Below are 22,195 nucleotides of genomic sequence, written 5' to 3' on the forward strand. Positions count from 1 at the left end.
CGCACAGCCCCACCTCTAGCCAGAGCCAGGCTTTAGTTAAGGGCTGCTCTGCACCAAGGAGCTGACATCAAGGCCCCTTTCTGTTCCCCTTCCCATTCCAGCAAGACCTACCGCCACAGGAAACGCAGACACATAGTTCCCTCAAATTAGCCAGATTTTTGGGCCTGAGTTATGGGGAACGTGATTAAATTAACAGGATGAATGAAAAATGAATGAATAAATAAATTAAATAAATAAATAATATGCTGACATCTTGGGCCAGGCAGGACCATGCCACCAGCACCCCCCCCCCCACCTCAGCCTGTGAGGCTCCTGGCTGAGATTCAGCATTGAAACCACATGGAACTAGCAAGACATGGCCCCTTTCTAAACACGTCACCAGCCAACCCTGGTGCTCCTGTCACAGACCCTGATCCTTCTTCCATGCACCCCCTTAGAATGCTCAGTCCCATGGTCAAGTTTTGAGGAGGAGAATAGAAAGGAAGGAAACATGGAGAGTGGAACCCAGAGGGAGGAGCAGAGACAGCAGGGGCCAGACAAGCCAAGGAGCAGCGCAGCAGGGCAGCCAGGGGGTCTGGGGCAGATGTCACAGAGCAGAATGGGAAGGAATTTTCCAGGAGGATAGGAGAGAGGTTCCAAGTCTCCAGGTCAGCAGAGGGGTCACAGCACGCTGGGGTTGCGGAAATTATGTCCTGCGAAGCGAGCTTCGTCCCCCAGCTCTTCTTCAATTCTGAGAGATGAGCCAGAAAAGGAAGGTCAGAGAAGCAGGAGGATCCCACTTCTCTTTCCAGGAGCCCCCCCCCACCCCAGCCTCCAAGCTTCTCATACCACCTGCTTCTGTGGCTGCCCAAGGGTGGCCATTTCCTGGCTTCCCATCAACAAGGCCATTAGTAAACCCCTCCACCCAAACAAGATATTTTCTGGATATCTGCTGTTCTCCAGACTCCTGGCCCTAGAGGTGGACCATGAGTAAATAGAGCTTTTACCCTCTGTGCCCTGGGATACTAGCCCTAGGTTTCCTCACCTCATGAGCTGGTTGTACTTAGCCAGACGCTCAGAACGGCATGGGGCACCAGTCTTGATCTGAAACATCCCAAAAGAGAAGCAGTTCCATGGCTGCCCCTAAAAAAATAACTTCTACTCCCTGAAAATTCCCTACACCCTCAAACACCTGGAAAGGGGAATCCACCTGAGGCCAGAACCCATCCATGCCACAAAGATCCCCCCACTTCCTTCAACCCCCCCACCCACACTCACCTGGCCTGTGCAGAGCCCCACCACCAGGTCGGCAATGAATGTGTCCTCAGTCTCTCCTGAGCGATGACTCACCATGACCCCCCAGCCATTCTCCTGGGCCAGCTTGCACCTGCACATACATCAGCACTCACCCACGCCCCTCACACTGGGCACTCTCTTCCCACCCTCAACGCTGGTCTCTATCAAGAAATCCCTGGAGAGGAGGTATCTGGGAGAGGAGCATGGAGTGAGCGGAAGCGCAGAATTGAGAGCTATGAAGGGGAGTCCAGGTGTCTGCTCTCTCCACTCCCGGGCAGGCTGGGAGCATTGCAAGAGGGGTCAGGGAGAAATGGGGGCTGAGGGGGAGGGCCAGGAGGCACTCACGCTTGGATGGCTTCAGTCACCGAACCAATCTGGTTGACCTTGAGCAGCAGACAATTGCAGGCCTTTTCTTCCACTGCCCGCTCAATCCGTTTTGGGTTGGTCACTGTCAGGTCATCACCCACAATCTGGATCCCTACATTGGCTGTGAACTTTGACCATGCAGCCCAATCATCCTGGTCAAATGGGTCCTCGATGGAGACCACTACAGGGAGAGTAGAGAGGGATCTGGTGATCTCTCCTGGGTCTCTCTGCATCAAGCAGGAACACACCCTTCGATTTCCTGAAATGGACAGATCCCCTGGATCTGCAGGGGTCTGCTCATCCTTCCTTTCCCCCCACCCCAAATAAGTCTGCCCCAACTGGTCCTTATCTTGACTCTTTCATAAAATCTTTCAAAAACAAAGGTGCACAAACTTTCTCGCAACTTATCTGTGTGCTTTCCTACTTTCTCTATCAGAAAGCCCTCCCTCGTTCAACTAAAGTCCTTCATTCTACAATTGATGTCCACTTTCTCTTGTTCAGTCCTCAGGAAAATGACACCAGCTTCCTCCATTCAGAAGTAAAAGCCCACAGGAGACTTGGAGAGGGTGATTCTGATCCTTCTCAGCCTTCTTTTCTAGCCACATGTTACTTCGAGCTTCATTCAGCATCTACAACTTTTTTAATCCCAAATACTGTAAGGGCTAGTTCCCACTGGGTCCAATCATCTTCTTCCCATCCCTGGCTCCTTCTAGCGCCCTCCCCGTGGCCCCAGGAGCTTCAGAGCCCATGACTTTCATCAGAACACAAAGCAAATGGACAGACTCATTGCAGGTGCCCATTTACACTACATACCAAACCTAGTCTCTGCAAAAACTACCACCTCACGCCTGTATTGCAGGTATTTCTTGGGATACCTCCACATGGTCCCTGACTCAGAACCACATAAAAGTCCAGAGTTGCCCCGACCTTCCCCTGGCCCTCCCCCCCACATCCCTGTTCTCACCAGGGTAGTCCCTCACAAAGTCCTGGTAAAGGGCCCCCAGCTGGTCGCCAGTGATGTATCGAGAAGGATCAGCAGGGGACTTGAAGTCCAAGTCATATTTGCCATCACGATAAAACTCTGAGGCAGCGACATCCATGCCAATGACGATCTTTTCTGTGTAGCCAGCCTTGTCAATAGCTTCCTTCACCAGCTCCAGTGCTGGGGATGGAACACAGAGACGTTATTGGCCAGAAGGAGGGCAAGAATGAAGGAAAGAAAGAGACAGAGCAGAGGTGGAGGGCTGTTGCTGGGGGGAGAAGTCTGGCTAAGGTTCTTGTTTGTTTATTCCCAGGTCTGGTAAGAGCAGACCACCTTCTGGGAAGGCAGAGGGATGTAATTCTGTCAATAATACTTCTTTAGGGCCTCCCAGGTGGCGCAAGGGGTTAAGGCACAACCTATGAAGCTAGCCACAGCCACTGCAGCATGAGTTCGATCCCCAGCCAGGGAGATACCCACATGGCGCAGCAGACCTCTCCTGTCTCGCCCGCTGCTCCCCTCAGCAGTGTATTTTAGTCAGTCTGCCTGTTCTGTTCCCCACTCTGTCTCTGGTAAATCCTCTCACCCCCTGCACCTCTGGCCTGTACCCCAGCTCTTGTATGCATAAATAAATAAATCTTTATATAAAAAAAACTTCTTTAACATAGCTATCACTTGTTGAGGGCTATGTCACCTGAGCTCTTTGTATAGATAACCTCACTGAATCCTCAGAATGATGCCATGAGGTAGATATTGTTGTTATTCCCACTTTACAGGTAAGAAAAATGAGGCACAGAGAAGTTAGGTAAGAAAGATCACCAGCCAATAACATGTCCAAGTTAAGGTTCAAATCCAGCAATTTGGCTCCCTCAGTACTGGACCTTTCAGCACTGCCTGCATTGTTCCTATTTACTATTCAGTTTCTCCCAGAGCAGAGAAAAAGGGATCCCAGAGGCCTAAGAGGTTGTGGTGGGAATGGGATGGATTGGAATGGATTCCTGGAGTCTGGTCCATCTCGTCATACTGAGAATCCTGCAGCATTAAAGGGTGGGATAGATCCCACACTTTGACCATGTAGACCATTCCCAGCATTCTCAGGGGCTCAGTGAGAACTTGCACACACTAACATACCCAGCTGAGCAGGTGAAGACTGTCCTCGGAGCCTGCACACGCATCTGACAGGCCCTCTGGACCCCACCCCAAGGACTGGGACCTCCAGGAGTTAGAAGGAGTTCAAAGACCCTCCTCCACACAGACTCCTGGGAACTTGTTGAAGCTTATGGCCCTTCCTGATGTCCCAGGATGGAGGGAGACTAAGGGCGGGGGTGAGGGAAGCCTCCCAGCCTCACCTTCACTGTTCTCCAGGATATTGGGGGCAAAACCACCTTCATCTCCCACATTGGTGGCATCCTTGCCATACTTGTCCTTGATGACTCCCTTGAGTGTGTGGTAGACCTCTGCCCCAAGTCTCATGGCGTCCCGAAAGCTCTCTGCACCCACTGGCAGAATCATAAACTCCTGCATGGCCAGCTTGTTCCCAGCATGAGAGCCACCATTGATCACGTTGAAGGCCTGGGGGCCACAGGAGGACAACAAAGTCACGGAGCACTTTCCTCCCCATTCCTGAGAATGTTAACTCAAGATCCCAAAAGTCCCCCAGCCTCCCAGACCTAAGGTTTCAGGTCTCCTCCTTTCTCTGCCCAACCCCCTTTTCTCCAGCGCGTCCCCCCCAGGGCTCCTTGCTTCCCCACTCCACCCCAGGGAGAGGCCTGGGGTGTTTGGCTCCTGCTCACCGGCACGGGCAGGATGAGGTCTGAGTTCCCAGCCAGCTGAGCAATGTGGCGATACAGGGGCAAATCCCGCTCAGCTGCCCCTGCCTTACACACGGCCAGGGACACACCCAAGATGGCGTTGGCCCCAAATTTGGCTGGAAGATTACAGAGGAAGGCACTGAGATTACAGAGGAAGGCCGTTCTACCTTTGCCTTTGCCCATACACCCCAAAACGGAGACCCGCTCCCCACTACTACCACTTATCTATTCCCTCATGAAAATACAAGAGACGAACAGAGGGGAGGAGATGATGCAAATGGCAGCGAGCTGTACCTATTTCTACATATCTCCAGACCGCACTATCTCATGCCAACTCTCCCCCACCTTTATGCTGCAAAGAAGTGTCTCATGGCACTCCCTCCCACTGCAGCCAAACCCACCTTCTCTTGCTCTGACTTCAGAGGAGGATGGAGAAGGCCTAGTCCTCTTACAGTCCTTCCTAAGGGAGCCACCATAGCGCCAGCCCTTAAGATCTGCCTGCTCCACGTGTGGCCACCCTCACACCTCCCACTCTCCCCCAACCCCAGCTTACATTTGTTCTCAGTCCCATCCAACTCCAACATCAGGTTGTCCAGCTTCTCCTGCTCCACCACGGAGATACCCTGTGGGCAGAGCATCCATCACCTAGGGCCAAGGTGGAGGCTGGGCCCTGAGACAGGGGCTCCCTTCTCACACACACATCCCACCAAGGTCCCACCAGGTTTCTAGGACAATGGCCTATCTGGATTTGGGGACTCAGGGAGGGACAGTAAGGAGTCTTCTCCCCACCCTTCCCTTGGTAGGGATTCCCAAGTCTCTCTCCTCTTCTTCTCCCCTAATCCAGGATTCCTTCCAAGACCCTGGTCCTACCACCCCCAGCAAAGAGCAGGCCTCACTGAGCTGATGAGGGCTGGCGCGATGATGGTGTTGATGTGGTCCACTGCCTTCAGCACACCTGGGGAGAGGCAGAGGCCAGGTTGGGTCAGGCCAGGAGGGGCCAGAAAGGAAAAGGGAGGGAAGACACGCTAGCCGGGGGTCGGGCACCGAGGCGAGCTAAGAGGCCAAGGCTGAGGGGTGGGAGAGCCTGGAAAAGATGAAGGGCCTCACCTTTGCCTAAGTAACGCTGTTTGTCTCCATCTCTCAGCTCCAGGGCCTCATAGATACCAGTGGAGGCTCCACTGGGCACTGCAGCCCGGAAAAGACCTGGAAGAGGAACATGGAGTGAGGAGGGAGAGAAGACTACAGGGACAGGGATCCTTCAGCCTTCCAGCTCCAAACTCCTGCCTGCCACATCCAGTCCTGGTCCCTCACTGCTCCCCAACACACACACACGCACACACACACACACACACACACACAGAGATGGAGACACGCAGTAGTAGTCCCACATGCGTAAGTGGGAGCTCACAGAAAGGCAGCTGTGCACACAGCAAACGTCTGCGCACACACACTCACACACACACACTCTCACACACACACACTCTCTCACACACACACACACACACACACACGCAGGCAGGGGCACTAACTGGAATGCAAGACCTGCCTATCCCGAGCCCCAACCCCCACAACCCAGGCTGAAGAGCCTGGCCCAGCCTCCGCCCATTACCTTTGGCCGTGGTGAGATCCACCTCGACAGTGGGGTTGCCACGGGAGTCCAGGATCTCCCGGGCCCAGATCTTCTCTATGGACATGATGACTGGGATTCTCCTTGGGTGGAAGGGAAGGAAGGGGAAAGAGAAGAGGTTGGGGGGCGGAGCCTGCTGCCAGTGGGCGGGGCTAGATGCTGGGAGGGATGGGAAAGAGGTTACCGCAGTGAGTGGGGGGTGGGGAGGAGCTGGCTGCAGTGTCGGCAGAAGAAGGGACCCCCCCTCCGGGGGACAGAAGGGCAATGCAGTGAGGAAGGGGAGGTCACTGCAGTCGGGGGCGGGGGCGAGCACTCCGCAGTGAGGGGGGGAGCGGCAGGGCAGTGGTTCCCTCACCCCCTCCGCAGCTTGGGCAGCTGGCTGGTGGGGTTCCCCCAGCTCCCCTCAGAGCGGAATGGCTGCCAAGCTCGAATTTCTTCTCGGAGCCAAGAAGCTGGGTTGTCTTGGCAGCTGGAGCCTCTCCTCCAGAGGCCCCATCCCACCCCAACTTGACGCCTCAGCCCCCACACTCTGAGGTCCCAATCTCCCAAACGTAGGACCCCCCCTTCTAGAGAGGGGTGCAGTGGGGAAGGCTAGGGGCCCCGGAAGGCCCTCACTCCCTGGGGGCGGTGGGGAGAGGGGCTGGGCAGGGGCGCGGAGACCCGTGGAGAGCGCAGGCCGGGAGGGTCCCCTCCTCCGGCACCCAAATCCTTTCCTCCCCCTCCCTCCCCACCCCCCAGCAGCCGGGCGGGGGCCGCGGGAGCCGGAGGGCGCTGCGGGGAGGGTGGGCGCGGGGGGAGTCCAGGGGAAGTCTGGGCTGCCGCGGAGGGGAGAGAAGACGGGTCCCCAGATGCACAGCTGAGGGGACGTGGGATTAGAAAACGCACCGCCCGGGAGACCCCGGCGCGCGTCGGGGGAGCGGGGCGCAGAGGGGCCGGGGGAGAGGGACCCGAGCGCGGGGAGGGGGCCGGGAGGAGCGGGGCGAGGGCGGGCGGGCCGCGGGCCGCGCAGGTGACGGGGCAGGTGCGCAGCTCCCCCCGCGAGGGCGGCCCGGGGGCGCGGCGGGGGCGGGGGGCGGGGGGCGCGGGGGCCCGCCGGGGCTTCACCTCGGGCTGCAGACTCGGCCGGCGGCGGTGGCGGCTGCGGCGGCGCGGAGAGAGCCCGAGCGGCGGCTGCGGCTCCCGGCGGCGGGCGGGGGGCGGGCGGGGGGAGGCGCCGATAGGGCCGGGCGGGCGCATGTGACCCGGAGCCCCCGATGAGTCAGGAGCAGCCCGCGGAGGTGCACGTAGGAGCGCGGAGGGGGCACCGATGGGGTGGGGACGTTGGGGGGGCTCGGGGAGCGCCATGGGGGGCGACTCAGGACCGCACCCCCACGCGCACCTACCCTGCCTGGACCCACTCACAAATCCAGCCAGACACCAGAGTATCAAAATGTCCCTTTATTGAAAAACCCAGGAGTTCTCGACATCCCAGCCGCCTCCACAGCTCCTGTCCCCCAACTCTGCCAGCCATCGGCCCATCCCCGCTGGCCTTTCCCCTCGGGGCTCCCAGGGAGGCCAAGGCCCACCTGCAGACTGAGCCTTGTCGCAGCTTGTGGTGAGTTCCCAGGTCTGGGGCCGGAGAAGGCCTGCTCTGTCTCTGCAGGAGAGGTGTGCAAGAGGTGCCCCCCAGCTGGCATTCTCATGTTTGGGGGCCAATGTCTTGGACCTCCTGGAGGAAGAATACAGAAGTGAAGCCTGGGTTCTCTCCAGCCAATGTTCACTCAGCTGTGGCTCTGTGGTGCCCACCCCACACCACCTTCTCTGTCACCCCAGCTCTTCTCTTCTCACTTACTCTTCTAGCCTCCTGTAGTATCTCCTAAGCTGTTTCGCAGCTCCTTCCAAATCCTTCTGGTTCTTTCTCTGCACCTTGCAATACCCTCTGACTCATAACCCTGGTCTCTCCAAGTGTTCTCCTTGCCTTATCCCTTTCTCGCCACCCTCCTCCTAGAGTGACTGCTCTTCCCCTATCTGCCAGGCCCTTGGTCTCCTCTTCCTGCCTTCCTGCAGACTTCCTTACCATCTTTGGAGACAAGAAGAACTGCTGCTAGATTGATGGCTGGTCCAATGGCTGGTCGGATGGCTGCTCGTTTTCCAACTCCTGGAAAGCTTCAGCCTCCAACTCCTCCTTCATCCTGTGGCGGATGTCCTCAGCCTCCGCCCTATCCTCCTCCTCGAAGAAGTCCTTGTCCAGACGTTCAAGTTGTGCTATCTGCACCAGGGCCTCCTGGCGATAGTCATTTTCATCTGCACAGGGGTTGTCCATCAGCACCAAGGCTCGCAGCTTGGGCAGGTCCTGAAGCTTGGCCAGCTCCCCCAGGTCAGCCACCATGTTGTTTCTGCCAGTGAGGTCAGGAGGGGTCATCAGGGAATACTGAGCTTTGGAAACCAGCTGCCAAGAATGGCACCTTGGGGGAATGTCCTCCTGGGCTCAGATTTCCCTGGAAACACTTCCTGAGTTTGGCAGTGGATTGGCCTGCCAAACATTGTCAGATTGGCTGCAGAGGTGCTGTCCAACCCCACTCTGGTCCAGCCCCTGCCCTTCAAGAAATCCCTAAGTCCCACATGCTAGGCTGGGGGGTGTGGCCTTTATTCTTTCGGAGAAGCAAAGCTACATCACAACCCTGTCTTGTAGGAGGTGGAGGAAAGATCACCCTTGCAGGGAGAGACTGTGTGTCAACCACACCTCATCAGAAGTTAGAACTTAGGACCCAGGCCAGTGAGCAGGAACTGGGATCTAAGCTCCAGGAGATAGGTGCAGGTGGGTGCTCCCCACAGGAGGGAACCAACAGCTAGGGACGGCTTGGGCTTCCCGCCTGAAAAGCAAGCTTTGTCTCCTAATGTGCCTTGTGGTACAATACTGTGTTTATTTTCAAGTTTTTGCCTCAGTCCTTTATGAAGTCGGGTTTAAACATTTCAGACTTCTCTCAGTGGAGGTGCTGAACCACACGTGGTATTTCTCACCAGAAACCACATGAACTTCATGCTAGACTGTCCTGTGCACTGCAGATGTTGGCATCTGTGATCCCAGAAGCATCTCGCAAGCACTGAGAACCCCTCCCCTTACTTCCAGTCACCCCCAGTTAACAGTCACTGAGGAGGATCCATTGTTCCCCTCTAGACCATTAACAGGAAGATATCATTCCCTCTTTACCAGACCAACTTGGCAGAAGATTGCCCTAGGAGTCAGGGGCAGGAGTTGAGACTTTGAGGTGCAATTACCTCTCCCTACTTGGGGATTCTCTTTCCATTATCAGTCTTGACTAAGGAGGCAGTTTCCTTCCATCTCGGCTTATAGCAACACACCTAAAACCCTCAGATCAGAGTTGCTAAAAGAAAATCCCACCCTGATCCAGTGCCTTGCCATCTAGAGACTTTTCTTTCAAATATCCTTCTCTTCTGAAAACTGAGCCCATCTTGTGCCGGAAGGGAGCATCCCTTATAGGTAGGAGAAGAGAGGCAGGAAACGGGAAGGGGATAGGGGGCCCAGGAGATGGAGAAGGGCATGAACTACACAGAATAGGGCCAAGAAAAGAGTGTTGAATCCAGACTGTGAGTCCCTTGGACCCCAGAGGCCTTGGTGGTTTAGTGGCGAGCATAGGGGCCACCTCTGCTTCCTTTTGATATTCCCAAAACACAGCACAAGGCCTGGCACGTAGCACATTCCTCATATAACAGTGGGGTGAGTGACTAAGGGTTCAGGGGCTTGGGTATAAAGGTGTTTAGTGTGGTGGTTAGGACTGAAAGCGAGGAAAAGTCAGGGAAGGAGGGGTGAGGATCAAGATGGAGGATGAGGTGAAAAATCAGGAATGAACTAGGATTGGGAGATTTGGGCCAGAACACAGGGTCAAAGCTGCTCCTGGTCAGGGGAGGGGCAAAATAGGGCTTAGAGAGTATGTACCTCAGGTTGAGGTACTGCAGTGATTTCATTTCCTTGGAGAAGCCACTCAGAGTGTCAATCTGGTTGTTTCGAAGATGCAGGGTTGTGAGATTGCTTAGGTTCTCCAAGCCTTCCACTTTCTTCAGCTGATTCTGGGCCTAAACCCCAGGGTAGAGTAGATAGATTGGAAGATGAGAGTGGGGACAGGCAAAGAAGAAAAGTCAGAGATTCAGGGAGAGAGGAAACCTCAGAGGTAGGAGGGGATGTGGAGGGGAGTAGAGGTGACTAGAGATGGGTGTAGAGTAAGGAAATTAGGGGAAGCTGCCATCCTAGAGAAAGGGTCCCAGCAACCCCACCAAGGCCACCTCTGATTGAGGAGGTGATGCTTTAGCCCAGGTCGAGGAGCGCCCACTGCCCCACTGAGGCGCACCATCCTGGAATGAAGAAGCTCAAGCATCTGAAAGGCTAACTAACCACTCTCGTGACCACCTCAGCCACATGGCATTTCATCGTGCTCCCTGTAGCAAAGCAGTTGCCTCTGTCTCACCCACACATTATCTCACCAGCCCTGCCAGGTTATAAGCACCCTGTCTGTTTTAAGTTTGCCTCCCTACAGTATGTGGCACCAAATAAGGGCTCAATAAATGATACCAATTATCATGACAATGATGAAGTTAGTCCCTGTTGAGTCTAAAACAAGCCCCCCCACCCCCCACCCCAGGGCCATGCCCTCTTTCCTGCCCCACCTCTGACCCAATGAGTTACCAGGAAGAGGTTCTTCAGCTTAGGTAGGTTGATTCCCAGGGTGCTGCTCAGCTGATTCCCCCGAAGCTCCAGTGTGTGCAGGCTCCTCAGCTTTTGGGGATCCAAACCTGTCACTTGGCGGATACGGTTTCCTGAGGAGGAGAAAGGTGTCGAGAATGCAAAAGATGATTCTGGATGTTCAGAATTAAAGATTAAATGTTGGGGGCCTCCCCGGTGGCGCAGCGGTTGAGCGCTGGGTTGCGAACCTGCCCGCAGCCTCTGCGGCGCTGGTTCGATCCCCGGCTGCTCCCCAGCCACTGGAGGAGGGTCCCACATGGTGCGCAGACCTCTCCTGCCGCCCGCTGCTCCCTCAGCAGTGTACTTCGGTCCTTCTACCTGCTCTGCTCCCCGCTCTGGCTCTGGTGAATTCTCTCACCCTCCCGCGCTTCTGACTGTACCCAGTGCATGTATAAACAAAACAAACAAACAAACAAATAAATAAATAAACATGCCTCCATAAAATAAAAAAAAAAAAGATTAAATGTTGGGAGCCTCTGCATCATCCTCCCCCTGTAATGCCAGGTAGGCCTGAGGAAGGACAGCACCAGACTTAACACCCCAGGGCCAGAGGGCCTGCAGGCTGATGTCTAGCTAAGCCTTTGAGGAGTACATGAAGCGTGCCCAGCAATCTACACAGCTGACTCCTTCTCCTTCAAGTCTTTGCTCAAATATCACCTTCTCAGTACTTGTCCTCACCAACCTGTTTGAAATTACCACTTGTGCCCGCCTCAGTCCCTTCACCCTGATATGTTTTTTTCCCATTGTGTATCTCCTTGTAACATACTACATACATTTACTTATTGATTGTGTTCATTGTTAGTTACCTGTCTTCCTTACCTAGAATGGAAGCTACATGAGAACAGGGATTTTCTGTTTTGTTCTCTTTTGTTCACTGCTGTATTGCCAGCACATAGAACTGTCATAAGGAGTCTGAATGAATAAATGAATGCATGAGGATTGCTGTGTGGTACAGCCAAGGACCACACTGTCCACTTCTGTTAGCCCCAGGCTAGGAAGGACAGAAGCTTGTGTCACCCCGCCTAAGGACCCACCTCTGAGATCCAAGGTGCACAGATGAGGATGAGAGATGCCCTCAGTGTCAGTGATGTGGTTGAAGGCAAAGCTGGCAATCTGCAGGTAGGGCAGCTCATTTAGCCGTGCGCTCCGGAGCCGGTTGTTGTCAGCTTTGAGCCAGAGTAGGTGGGTGAGGTGATTGAGAGGGGACAAGTCTGTCAGGTGGTTCTCAGAAACGTCTACATAGCGCAGATGGATGTAGGTACATAGCAAGGAGATGTCCGTCAGGTCCCTAGGAGATGGCAGCAGCCAGGGTTCAAGTTTAAAACTCCAGCAAGGGGGGCCTCTCTGGTGGCACAGGGGTTTAATTCTCAGTGCTATCAAGTTATGGCCAATCCTGCAGCATGAGTCCACTCCCCAGCCAGGGAGCTGACCCACATGGCAGCAGACCTCTCCTGTCTCCAGGGCTGCTGCCCTCAAAGAGGGCAATAGATCCGCCTCTTCTACTCCCCACTCTTCTACTCTTCTACTCTTCACTCTGGTGAATCCTCTCATCCCCTGCACAACTGGCCTATACCCCTGTTCTTGTCTGCATAAATAAAAATAAATCTTAAAAAAACAAAACTCCAGCAAGGGCTGGCAGAGGGGCTCAAGCAGAGGGCAATGTGGAGGCAGCTTATAATGGGGAGAAGAGTGGGTAACAGAGGGGAGGGGTGGAGAGGGGAAGAAAAGGCAGGTGGGTTCAGAACAGTGGGCAGGGGCCTTTTGTCAGTGAAGAGCTGGGAACCAACACTCTGAGAGATGAGAAGGGTGCTTTGCAGGAATCCCCTACTTTCCCTCACAGTCTCCAATTTCCCAGATCAGCTCCAACACAGGGCATCATAAAGCTCTTAAAAAAGTAAAGTCTATCCTTCCTTGCCCCACTAACCTAGGGTGAGAGTTATGCAAACTCTCAGCTCAAACACCCAGAAATGAGGATAAGAAAAGAGACTGGGCCCTACAATCTCACACTCCTCTTCTGGCTCCCCAGGAACGCACCTGTCTTTAACTTCCAGCTTGACAAAAGCATGAGCCAGTCCATTGCCCGTCTTACAGAGCAAAGAAAGTCCTTCCTTCATCATGTCCTCCTTGAGGGGGTTGGGCATCCACTGCAGAAGGAAGTGAAGTCAGCACCCCTGTCCAGTCCACCCCTATCCCTTAACCCTAGCACCCCCTCCCTTTCCAGGTGCTCACTTCCTCAGAGGCTTCTTCCGTGTCTTTCCTGAAGTCCTCCCACTCCTCCGTATCCCTATCATCTTCTTTTTCAAGATCCTCCTCTTCTTCATCAAAGTCTTCCAGATCCTCATCATCTGACATCTTTCTTCTCCGCTGAAGGCTCTGGAGTAGATCACGCTTGGTCCTTTTCCTGAGAAAGAAGATCTGCTCAGCATCGGCCAGCTCTCAGCAATGTCAGTTCCTGTGTATCCCTCCAATTGCACCATCACCTTTGCCCTCTTCTCAACTATGCACTTCTTTTCTCACCCCTGTGACAGCTGCCTCATGGTGATTCCCAGCCCACTTTATACCTGCTGCCCAGGATGTCTCTCCCTCCAGGGGTGCCCTTCACAGTGACCACCAGCTCTCCTCTAGCAGCTGGGTCTCCCTGCTTTCGGGGCTCCCCTCTCCCCAGTTTTTCCCACCTCCTACTCCAGCCACGTCTTCCTCCACCCTCCTCTCCTGATCCCTCACCTCTGCTGCCTTGCATTCCCCAACTCCTGTTCCACTCATGCCTTCTAACTCTTCTACCCCGCTTAGCACCATTTCTCTGTCTCCCCTGGGACACCAGCCTGACCAACATCCCACCCACCCTTCTTCAGCGAAGGGGAGCAGCCCCTGATTCTGCTCAACCAGAAGCGGTTCTGAAGAGGGTCTGGGTCCTAACAGGGAAGGACTGTTTTGGAAGAGGGACAAGCGTTGTGTTCTGCTGTGATGGCAACGTGGGGGGGGCGGGGGGCGGGCACTTGGCCACCGCAACTCAGTGACCGTTGTTGAAAGCCGAGCCACCCCAAACTCAACGGAAAAGCCACACCACCTTGGGCGGATCTGCTGTTGCCTGGTTACGAGGCCACTTTCCCAGTCCCCGGAAGCCGGACGAAGCGCGCTAATTGGCTGAGGGCAGCAGGGTGGGCGGGGCTTAGAACAGGGCGGAGAGGGGTGGGAGGATCCTGGGATTAGCCATTACGTCACCTGAAACCTTAAAGGGACCCGACATCCTCAGGGCAAAATTCCAAAGAAACATCTCCTGAAGCGAAAGAGGGAAGGTAGAGCAAGAAATAACCAAGGTCACTGGTTTGGTTGCCCCCATCCCCCGCCATTAGTTATTTTCAGGCGGTTTGTAGATACACCGGGTTAAAGTCTTGGCATATCTGTATTTTTCTGGCAATTTATTTAAGACTCCACTTTCTCATCTGTAAAATAGGCTTAACTATACCCCTGACACGGATGGGGAATGGGTGTAATCTATGATAAAGCGCTCTGCAGATTGCTAAACCCAGTTTGGGAGCAATTCACTCTTCATATCCTGCACTGGTTTGACATAAACCTTTTGGGTAACAGTATGGGGGGAAATCCACCATGTGCTCACTTAAAATTCTCTTCACCAGGGGCCTCCCTGGTGACTCAGGGGTTAAAGCCTCAGTGCTATCAAGCTATTGCTATGCCAGCCACTGCTCCCAGCTAACCTCTCCTGTCTCCATTGCTGCTCCCCTCAGCAGTGTATTTCAGTAGATCAGATCTGCCTGTTGTGCTCCTCACTCTGTCTCTGGTGAATCCTCTCACCCCCTCCCCACCCCGCACCTCTGGCCTGTACCCCAGCTCTTGTATGTACCACATGCTTTGCCATGTGGGTCACCTCCCTGGCTAGGGATAGAACTTGTGTTGCAGTGGTTGTGGATAGCTTCATAGTGCTGCAACTTATCCCCTTGCACCACCAGGGCGGCCCAATGAATAAATCATAAGTAAGTAAGTAAGTAAATAAATAAATAAAGCACTAGGAAGGATTAGAAGTGCTATGCAGTTACAATTCGAGAGAAAGGAGGTGATTTTCCTTGATCTAGAAGAGGAAGAAACTTCAAGCAAAAAGATGTGACATAAAGATTAGGGAGGTGTCATTTAGCATTCTTTCATTAAACACTTGTTCTGTGCCAGGCTGTATGCCCTGGGCACTCAGGGGCAGTAAGCACAATCCCTATCCATGAGGAGACTTCCAGGCCAGTGACAGGGTTAGGTAAATAAACAATTCAATATAATGAGATAGAGATTATAATAATGATATCCAGCATTTATAGAACTTCTACTAAGTGCTGGAAGATAATTTTATAATACATGTATATACCTGACACATAACATCATATATTCAGGGCAGAGATTTCAGAGGAAGCACCTGTGGTGAAGCTTGGAGGAGAAAGCATTCAATATCTCCACAAGGAAAGCAGGTGGTTCTGCCTGCTGGAACAGTAGGTACATTTGGGGTGACAAGGTGGGAGCAGCAAATAGAGCTGGATCACGCTGAGGAATCTGGACTTTATCCTTAAAGCTGTGTGGAGCCAATGGAAAATTTTCTTATGTTTTCCTGACAAGGACTGAATCTTCACAGTGTAATGAGAGCTAGATATCCCATGTTCTCCTCAATAATGTCCTTCTCCTGGTAGCTGGTCTAGAGGGCATCTCCTATTATAAAAGTATATTATGTAAGTAATATTATAAAGGTAATACAAATGTTACTTTTTATAATTAGTTAATATAAAAATACAAATAATTCAGAGAAGTAGGTCTAGAGGAACAAAGAAGACCATGATTGCCTGTAGCATTGTTCTCATTTATTATGTATTTAAAAAATTAAAATGGTATTAATCATATACACAGGTTCATCAACTGGGTTTTCATATAGTAATATGTCTATGTCTTGGATATTTTTCATAAAAATCTCTTTCTTTTTCATAGTTGCCTATGCTTCGTTATATGGATATATGGTAATTTCTTTTTTTTTTTGTTGTTGGAAGTAAGATTTTCATTTTGTGAAGTCATTTATTCAAGAAAGTTGGTGAACATCTAGAATGTGTCTATCACAGGACAATCAGGGCATAAAGAGGCTGCCTGGAGGAGGAAGAAGAGGCAGAAGGTGAGGGGACTTTCTGGGAGGAGAGTCCCAAGCCCCACAGGAGTCTGATTCCTACATGCCTTCCCAGCTTCTCTCTCACCCTGTGTCCCATCTGTCTGGGGGGAGGGGTCTGACCCCCCCAGCCCTTGCTCTGTGCCTCAGTGGTGTGGCTCCTCATTGTTTTGAGAGGAACAAAGAAGGAAGGAAAACCCCAGAACGTGATGAAAGAGCTGCTGACACTCAGGGGTTAAGATAGTTTCACTTTGGGTAAAAGATTCAGAAGAGGCACATGTTTGTCTCCACAGAAAATCCTAGAAGGATTTTATCACGTGGCCTTTGCACGATGACCAATAAAAATGTATGGGTGTCCTGAAGGGCCACCGCATGCACTGGATATATGGTAATTTCTTAACTGTCTTCTACTGATAAATATTTTTTTTTTAGAATTTTTTTTTATAGAGGCATGTTTTTGTTTATTTATATATTTATTTGTTTTGTTTGTTTTTGTTTATACATGCACTGGGTACAGTCAGAAGCGTGGGAGGGTGAGAGAATTCACCAGAGCCAGAGCGGGGAGCAGAGCAGGCAGAAGGACCGAAGTACACTGCTGAGGGGAGCAGCGGGCGGCAGGAGAGGTCTGCGCGCCATGTGGCCATGTGGGACCCTCGTCTGGTGGCCGGGGAGCAGCCGGGGATCGAACCGGCGCCGCAGAGGCCCCGGGCAGCTTCACAACCCAGCGCTCAACTGCTGCGCCACCGGGGAGGCCCCTGATAAATATTTTTTTAAAGATTTATTTATGCATATGAGAACTGGGATACAAGCCAGAGGTGTAGGGGGTAAGGGGATCCACCAGAGACAGAGTGGGGAGCAGAGCAGGCAGACTGACAGAAATACACTGCTGAGGGGAGCAGTGGGTGAGAGAGGAGAGGTCTGCTGTGCCACGTGGGTTAGCTCCCTAGGGAGAAGAGGGGTTGAACTCTTATAGCAGTGGCTGGTAATCCTAAATAGCACTGAGACTTTAACTCCTGCACTACCAGGGAGGCCCAAATCATTTAAATTTATTACTTGTTTTATAGGAACTCTTTATGGTTTACAGATTATCTGTGGGAGAAACTGCCTATTGCCTATCTAATATTTATTCTTCCCTTCTTCCCCCCTCCTCATACCTTGTCTCAAACAGAATTAGGGCCTCCCTGGTGGTGCAAGGGGTTAAGTCTCAGCATTATGAAGCTATTGGCAGCTACTGAAACAAGAGTTCAATCCCTGGCCAGGAAGCTAACCCACATGGTGCAGCAGACCTCTCCTGGCTTGCCAGCTGCTCCCCTCAACAGTGTATTTCTGTCAGTCTGACTGTTTGGCTCCCCACTGTCTCTGGTGAAACCTTTCACACACAGGCCCCTCCCCCCCCACTACCCTCCCACCTTCCCACCTCCAACCCTTACCCTGCCCCAGCACCTCTGACCTAACATCCCAGCTCTTGTATGCATAAATAAATAAATCTTAAAAAAAAAAAAAACAGAATCAACAATCACATGGGTCTATGAGATGCCCCAAGAATCTAAGCCACATGCCAAGATGCTAGAACAAAAAGAAGAGCGGCCTGGCATAATGAAAATGTCATGAAGCTGCCATCCCAACCCTGAGTTGCCTATCTCCAGACTTAATTTATAAGAGAGAAAAAATTGGTTAAGCCACTGAGTTTTGGTGACCTGTGTTGCAGCCAAATGTGATTCTTAACTGATCATAACAAATTATCTCAAAGCGTAACTTAAAACAACAAACATATTATCTCAGTTTCTGTGAGTTAGGAGTACCAGTTTGGCTTAGCTGGGTTGCAGGCAAAGTGACAACTGGGGCTGGAGGATTTGCCTCCAAGATGACTCACTGGCATGGTTGTTGGCAAGACAGTTCTGGCCATATGGGTTTCTCCATAGGCTGCCTGGGTATCCTCACAGTAAGGCAGCTGACTTCCCCAGAGCAAGTGATCTAAGAGAGAAAGAGGCCAAGATGGAAGTGACTTAGTGTCCAAAGTGAAACACTATTGCTTCCACTCCATTCTGTTCTTTAGGAGCCAGTCACTAAGGCCGGCCCCCTTCAAGTGGAGGGGAATTGGTTCTACCTTTTGAAGAGAGGAGGATCATAGAATTTGTGGACATATTTTAAATCCACAACACAGATACATCATTTTTTGTCTTTTATACATGTAGCAAATATATTCCTAGTTTGCCTTTTCACCTTATTTACTGAATGCCACCTTACAGGAATTTGATATTTGTATGTAATCCAAACTGTCAGTCTATTCCAAAACGCTTCTGAATTGTGTCTGGCATACAAAGATTATGGAAATAGTCTCTTGCACATCCTTTTTTTTTTTTCTTGTACATTCTTAAATAGATTTTTTAGTCTTTAAATCATTTGGAAATTTTGTGTATAGTGTAAGGTAGAATTAATATTTTGCCAAATGGGAAGGTGATTTTCCCAATATCATTTATTGATTAATCCCATCCTTCCCTACTGATTTGAAAAGCCATCTTTATCATTTATCTATATATCATAGATATATAGAAAACTATAAATATATATATAATTTCTGGATTATTATTGTCCGTTGATCTATATTTCTGACTATTTCTGCTCTAGTACCACACTTTCATAACTATTGGTTTATATATGTGCCGCGGACCAGCACAGCAGTAGACGATGAGGCCACCTCAGGGTTGAGAGAAGCGTGCAGGGTGGTCAGGGCGTCGGCGAAAGAAATGACACACAGACACACTTCAAGAGTGAAAATCTGAGTGTAATTTTTCTTAAGTTTGTGACTAGTATATATATGTTTTCTAAAAGCACAGGAATGAATATCAAAGAAATTAGCTTGCTCGCTGGCTCAGTCTATCACTATCAGGGAGGTGATCTACATAACAAGCAATGACCATTATAGAAGAAAGGAGGAAGTTTAGAAAGACAGATAAGGGATTAAAGTTTGTAGTTCTAGGAAGACGGGATAGGATTTTTAGCATTCTTGTAGTGGTTCTCGGTGGTCGTTATCTATTGATAAGCTTCTGTCTTTTCAGGGAGCTTCCGCTGCACTTCCTCTGCTTCAGGCTGTTCTCCCCCCACGCGCTGGTTGCCCAGCCGGACCTAGGGACAGTTAGCCCTAAAGGTCACTGCAGGGGGAGGTGCAGCATATATGTATATGTGTATATACACAAATCACTATTAATTATTAGAAACAATAAGGTGTCTATTGGATAGAAGGAAGTGGAGAAATTCAATAAGGTTTATGATGCTATTTTAAGTTCCTGAGCCCTGTTGAACTTTCTTGTTCATCCCTACCTCTTAATTCTTTTTTTTTAAGATTTATTTTATTTATGCATACAAGAACTGGGGCACAAGCCAGAAGTGCAGGTTTGGGGGTGGGAGAGAAGATTAACCAGAGACAGAGTAGAGAGTAGAACAGGCAGATCTATGGAAATACACTGCTGAGGGGAGCAGCAGGCAAGATAGGAGAGGTCTGCAGCACCATGTGGGTCAGCTCCCTGGCAGGGGATCAAACTTGTGCAGCATTAGTTGCAGATAGCTTCATAGTGCTGTGCCCTAACCCCTTATGCCAGCAGGGGAAGCCCTTGGTGGCTCAGGTGGTTGAGCACCACGCTGTGAAGCTCTCCAAGGCCTCTGCAGTGCCGGTTCCATCCAGGCCGGTTTGGGTCCCACATGGCATGGCAGACCTCTCTTGTTGTGCCCGCTGCTCCCCTCAGCAGTGTATTTCGTCATTTTGCCTGTTCTATTTGCCACTCTGTCTCTGGCGAATTCTCTCACCCTCTCCTGCATCTGGCCTATACCCTGGTTCTTGTATAAATAAATAAATAAATCTTTTTTTTTTTTTTTAAGGAAAGCATTTTGATATACTTTTTGCAAATCCCTAATACTCAGAAGACTTTCTTTGTATCTCTACCAGTCATAGTTTGTAGCACTTTAACAAGTGGTGTGTGAGTGAGTATGTATGTATTTCCCATTTTTTCACATTCAAATTATACTCCAAAGATTAAATAATATCTGTAGCTATGACATGCTGGTAAATGTTTAACAATAGACTCCAAGGAGAATGTTTAAGAACAGACTCATTTTTACCATTTGCTGATTTTTCTGGTATAAATATTCTCACTAGGGTTGATTATATGATACAATGTTTCCACCATACAGATACAATAGAGCTAAATAGTTTCAAGAGTATAGATAATAGTAAAACTGTTGCAAGCTGAACTGTGGGTCCCTGAAATTCACATGTTGAAGCCCTAACCCCTAGTACCTCAGAATGTGACTTGGAAACAGGACTTTTAAAGAGATTATCAAGTTAAAATGAGGCCATTAGGGTGGGCTCAAATCCAATCTGAGCTTGGGGGGAGGGTACCTCAGTCCTTATATGCAGGAGGAAATTTGGACACAGGGTGCACATGTACATAGAAAAAGACCACGTGGGGCTCCTGGGTGGTTTCGCGGGTTGAGCGCCCTGCTGTGGAGCTGTCCACAGTCTCTGCAGCACAGGTTCGATTCCCAGCCTGCCAGGGAGATTCCCCCATGGCGCAGCAGACCTCTCCTGTCATGCCTGCTGCTCCCCTCAGCAGTGTATTTCGGTCATCTGCCTGTTCTGTTCCCCACTCTATCTCTGGTGAATCCACTCACCCTCCCGTGCCTCTGGCCTGTATCCCAGCTCTTGTATAAATAAATAAATCTTTGTTTTTAATATGATTTAAATTATGTTTATGTGAACATGTTTTTATTAATGGCTCTGTTTAACAACCAGCTTACAGAATTCATGAAAGATTAACAGTCATCTCTCACAAGCCTGTACAAGCCCACTCTAGCACATCATTGTGTATTCCAGTGAGTTCCAAATGTCTATTTCCAACCAAGAACTGTTTTCTCAGACCCAGGCTTATATAGGTAACCTCCTGCTTCATGTATATGACTCACAGGCCTCTCAAACTCCACATGTCCAAACCAAATTCTGTATCTTTTCCCCTAACTCTGCTTTTCTTCAGTGCTCCCCATGCCACCATTCAGACAGACATACATTCCAGAAGCCTGGGGTCATTCTTGTCATTGATACCTTTCCCCAATGACCCCACCAAGTACCATAAGTTCTAACTCCAAATATGGTGGTTTTTAAAAAATATTTATTTTATTTTATTTATGAATGCATACAAGAACTGGGGTGTAGGCCAGAAGTGCAGGAGAGTGAGAGGATTCACCAGAGACAGAATGAGCAGAACAGGCAGACTGACTGAAATACACTGCTGAGCGGAGCAGCGGGCAAGACAGGAGAGGTCTGCTGTGCCATGTGGGTAGCTCCCTGGCTGGTGATGGAGCTCTTGCTGTAGTGGCTGCCCATAGCTTGAAAGCTCTGAGACTTTAACCCCTGCGCAACGAGGGAGACCCTCTTCCCTCCACTTTTGAGAATCACTGATAAGGACTGAACAAAGACCATGCCAGGGAATTCACTGGAAGGAAGTAAAGGCCCTGGAGGATTTAAAGGTGGAAGTTGTCAGTATTTTCAAATATTTTGTTATTTCAAAATTAAGTTTTGAAAGCAAAAAAGCTAGTCCTAAAATGGAGGCACTTGGGCTACACTCACAGAGATGTAACAACCTAATCTGTCACAAAATCTTTATCCATTCCCCACAGGCAAATTGCCTAAGTTTGAAATAATTCCCTCTTAACCTCACTCTCTTTCTGCCTTTTAAAAAAGTCTTTCCTTTTGTTCCTACATGCTAGATGGGATGCTGTCTGATTCACGAATCGCTTAATAAAGTCAATTAGAGCTTTTAAATGAACTCACTTGGATTTTTATTTAACACAATGATTAACAAAGGTGTATTAGCTTTGGCAAGTAAGACTTTTGATGACTGACTGACTGACTAATCAAGGTGTGGTTGGCAGAACTTAAGAGGGAGTGGTTCTTGGAATAGGTGTGCTCCTTTATCCTGCAGTTTCTGACTTGGGTGTCTCCTCCTGGTCTTCCTCCAAGGTGAACAAAATTCATCTCTCCTGTGGAAGGTCCCTGGACATAACACTCTGATAATGAGTAGGATGAAAGAGAGAGATGGGAACGCAAGGAACATTTTTTGAGGGATGCCTTCACTAAGGGAAGTAAAGAAAATCGGAGTGTAAACTTCGATTAGGAGATTTGCAGCAGCAAGGGCCTAGCGCAGCCCTCAGCAGTCGGCTTAGAGGCCCTCGCCCTCCAGCGTGGCCGGTCAGCTCCTGG

At 50.6% G+C, this 22,195-nt stretch overlaps 2 protein-coding genes across 2 annotated transcripts; both read right to left on the minus strand.

Annotated features, from left to right (window-relative positions):
* Positions 1-660: 660 nt before the first annotated feature.
* Positions 661-6,125, minus strand: ENO2 (enolase 2; the record flags this gene model as incomplete). The annotated part of the gene is made up of 11 exons (XM_084255722.1): positions 661-730; positions 1,025-1,083; positions 1,258-1,366; positions 1,621-1,822; positions 2,606-2,803; positions 3,970-4,192; positions 4,414-4,547; positions 4,985-5,054; positions 5,328-5,386; positions 5,539-5,634; positions 6,041-6,125. 11 exons carry the CDS (start codon positions 6,123-6,125, stop codon positions 661-663), a joined length of 1,305 nt encoding a protein of 434 aa, XP_084111848.1.
* A 2,016-nt stretch (positions 6,126-8,141) lies between these two features.
* On the minus strand, positions 8,142-13,148 carry LRRC23 (leucine rich repeat containing 23; the record flags this gene model as incomplete). Its single annotated transcript, XM_084256094.1, has 6 exons — positions 8,142-8,433; positions 9,996-10,132; positions 10,740-10,870; positions 11,831-12,084; positions 12,831-12,940; positions 13,026-13,148. The coding sequence occupies 6 exons, from the start codon at positions 13,146-13,148 to the stop codon at positions 8,142-8,144; spliced, it is 1,047 nt and encodes a 348-aa protein (XP_084112220.1).
* Positions 13,149-22,195: the final 9,047 nt, after the last annotated feature.

This window comes from Talpa europaea (assembly GCF_964194135.1).
Source record: "Talpa europaea genome assembly, chromosome: 15".
Lineage (NCBI taxonomy): Eukaryota > Metazoa > Chordata > Mammalia > Eulipotyphla > Talpidae > Talpa > Talpa europaea.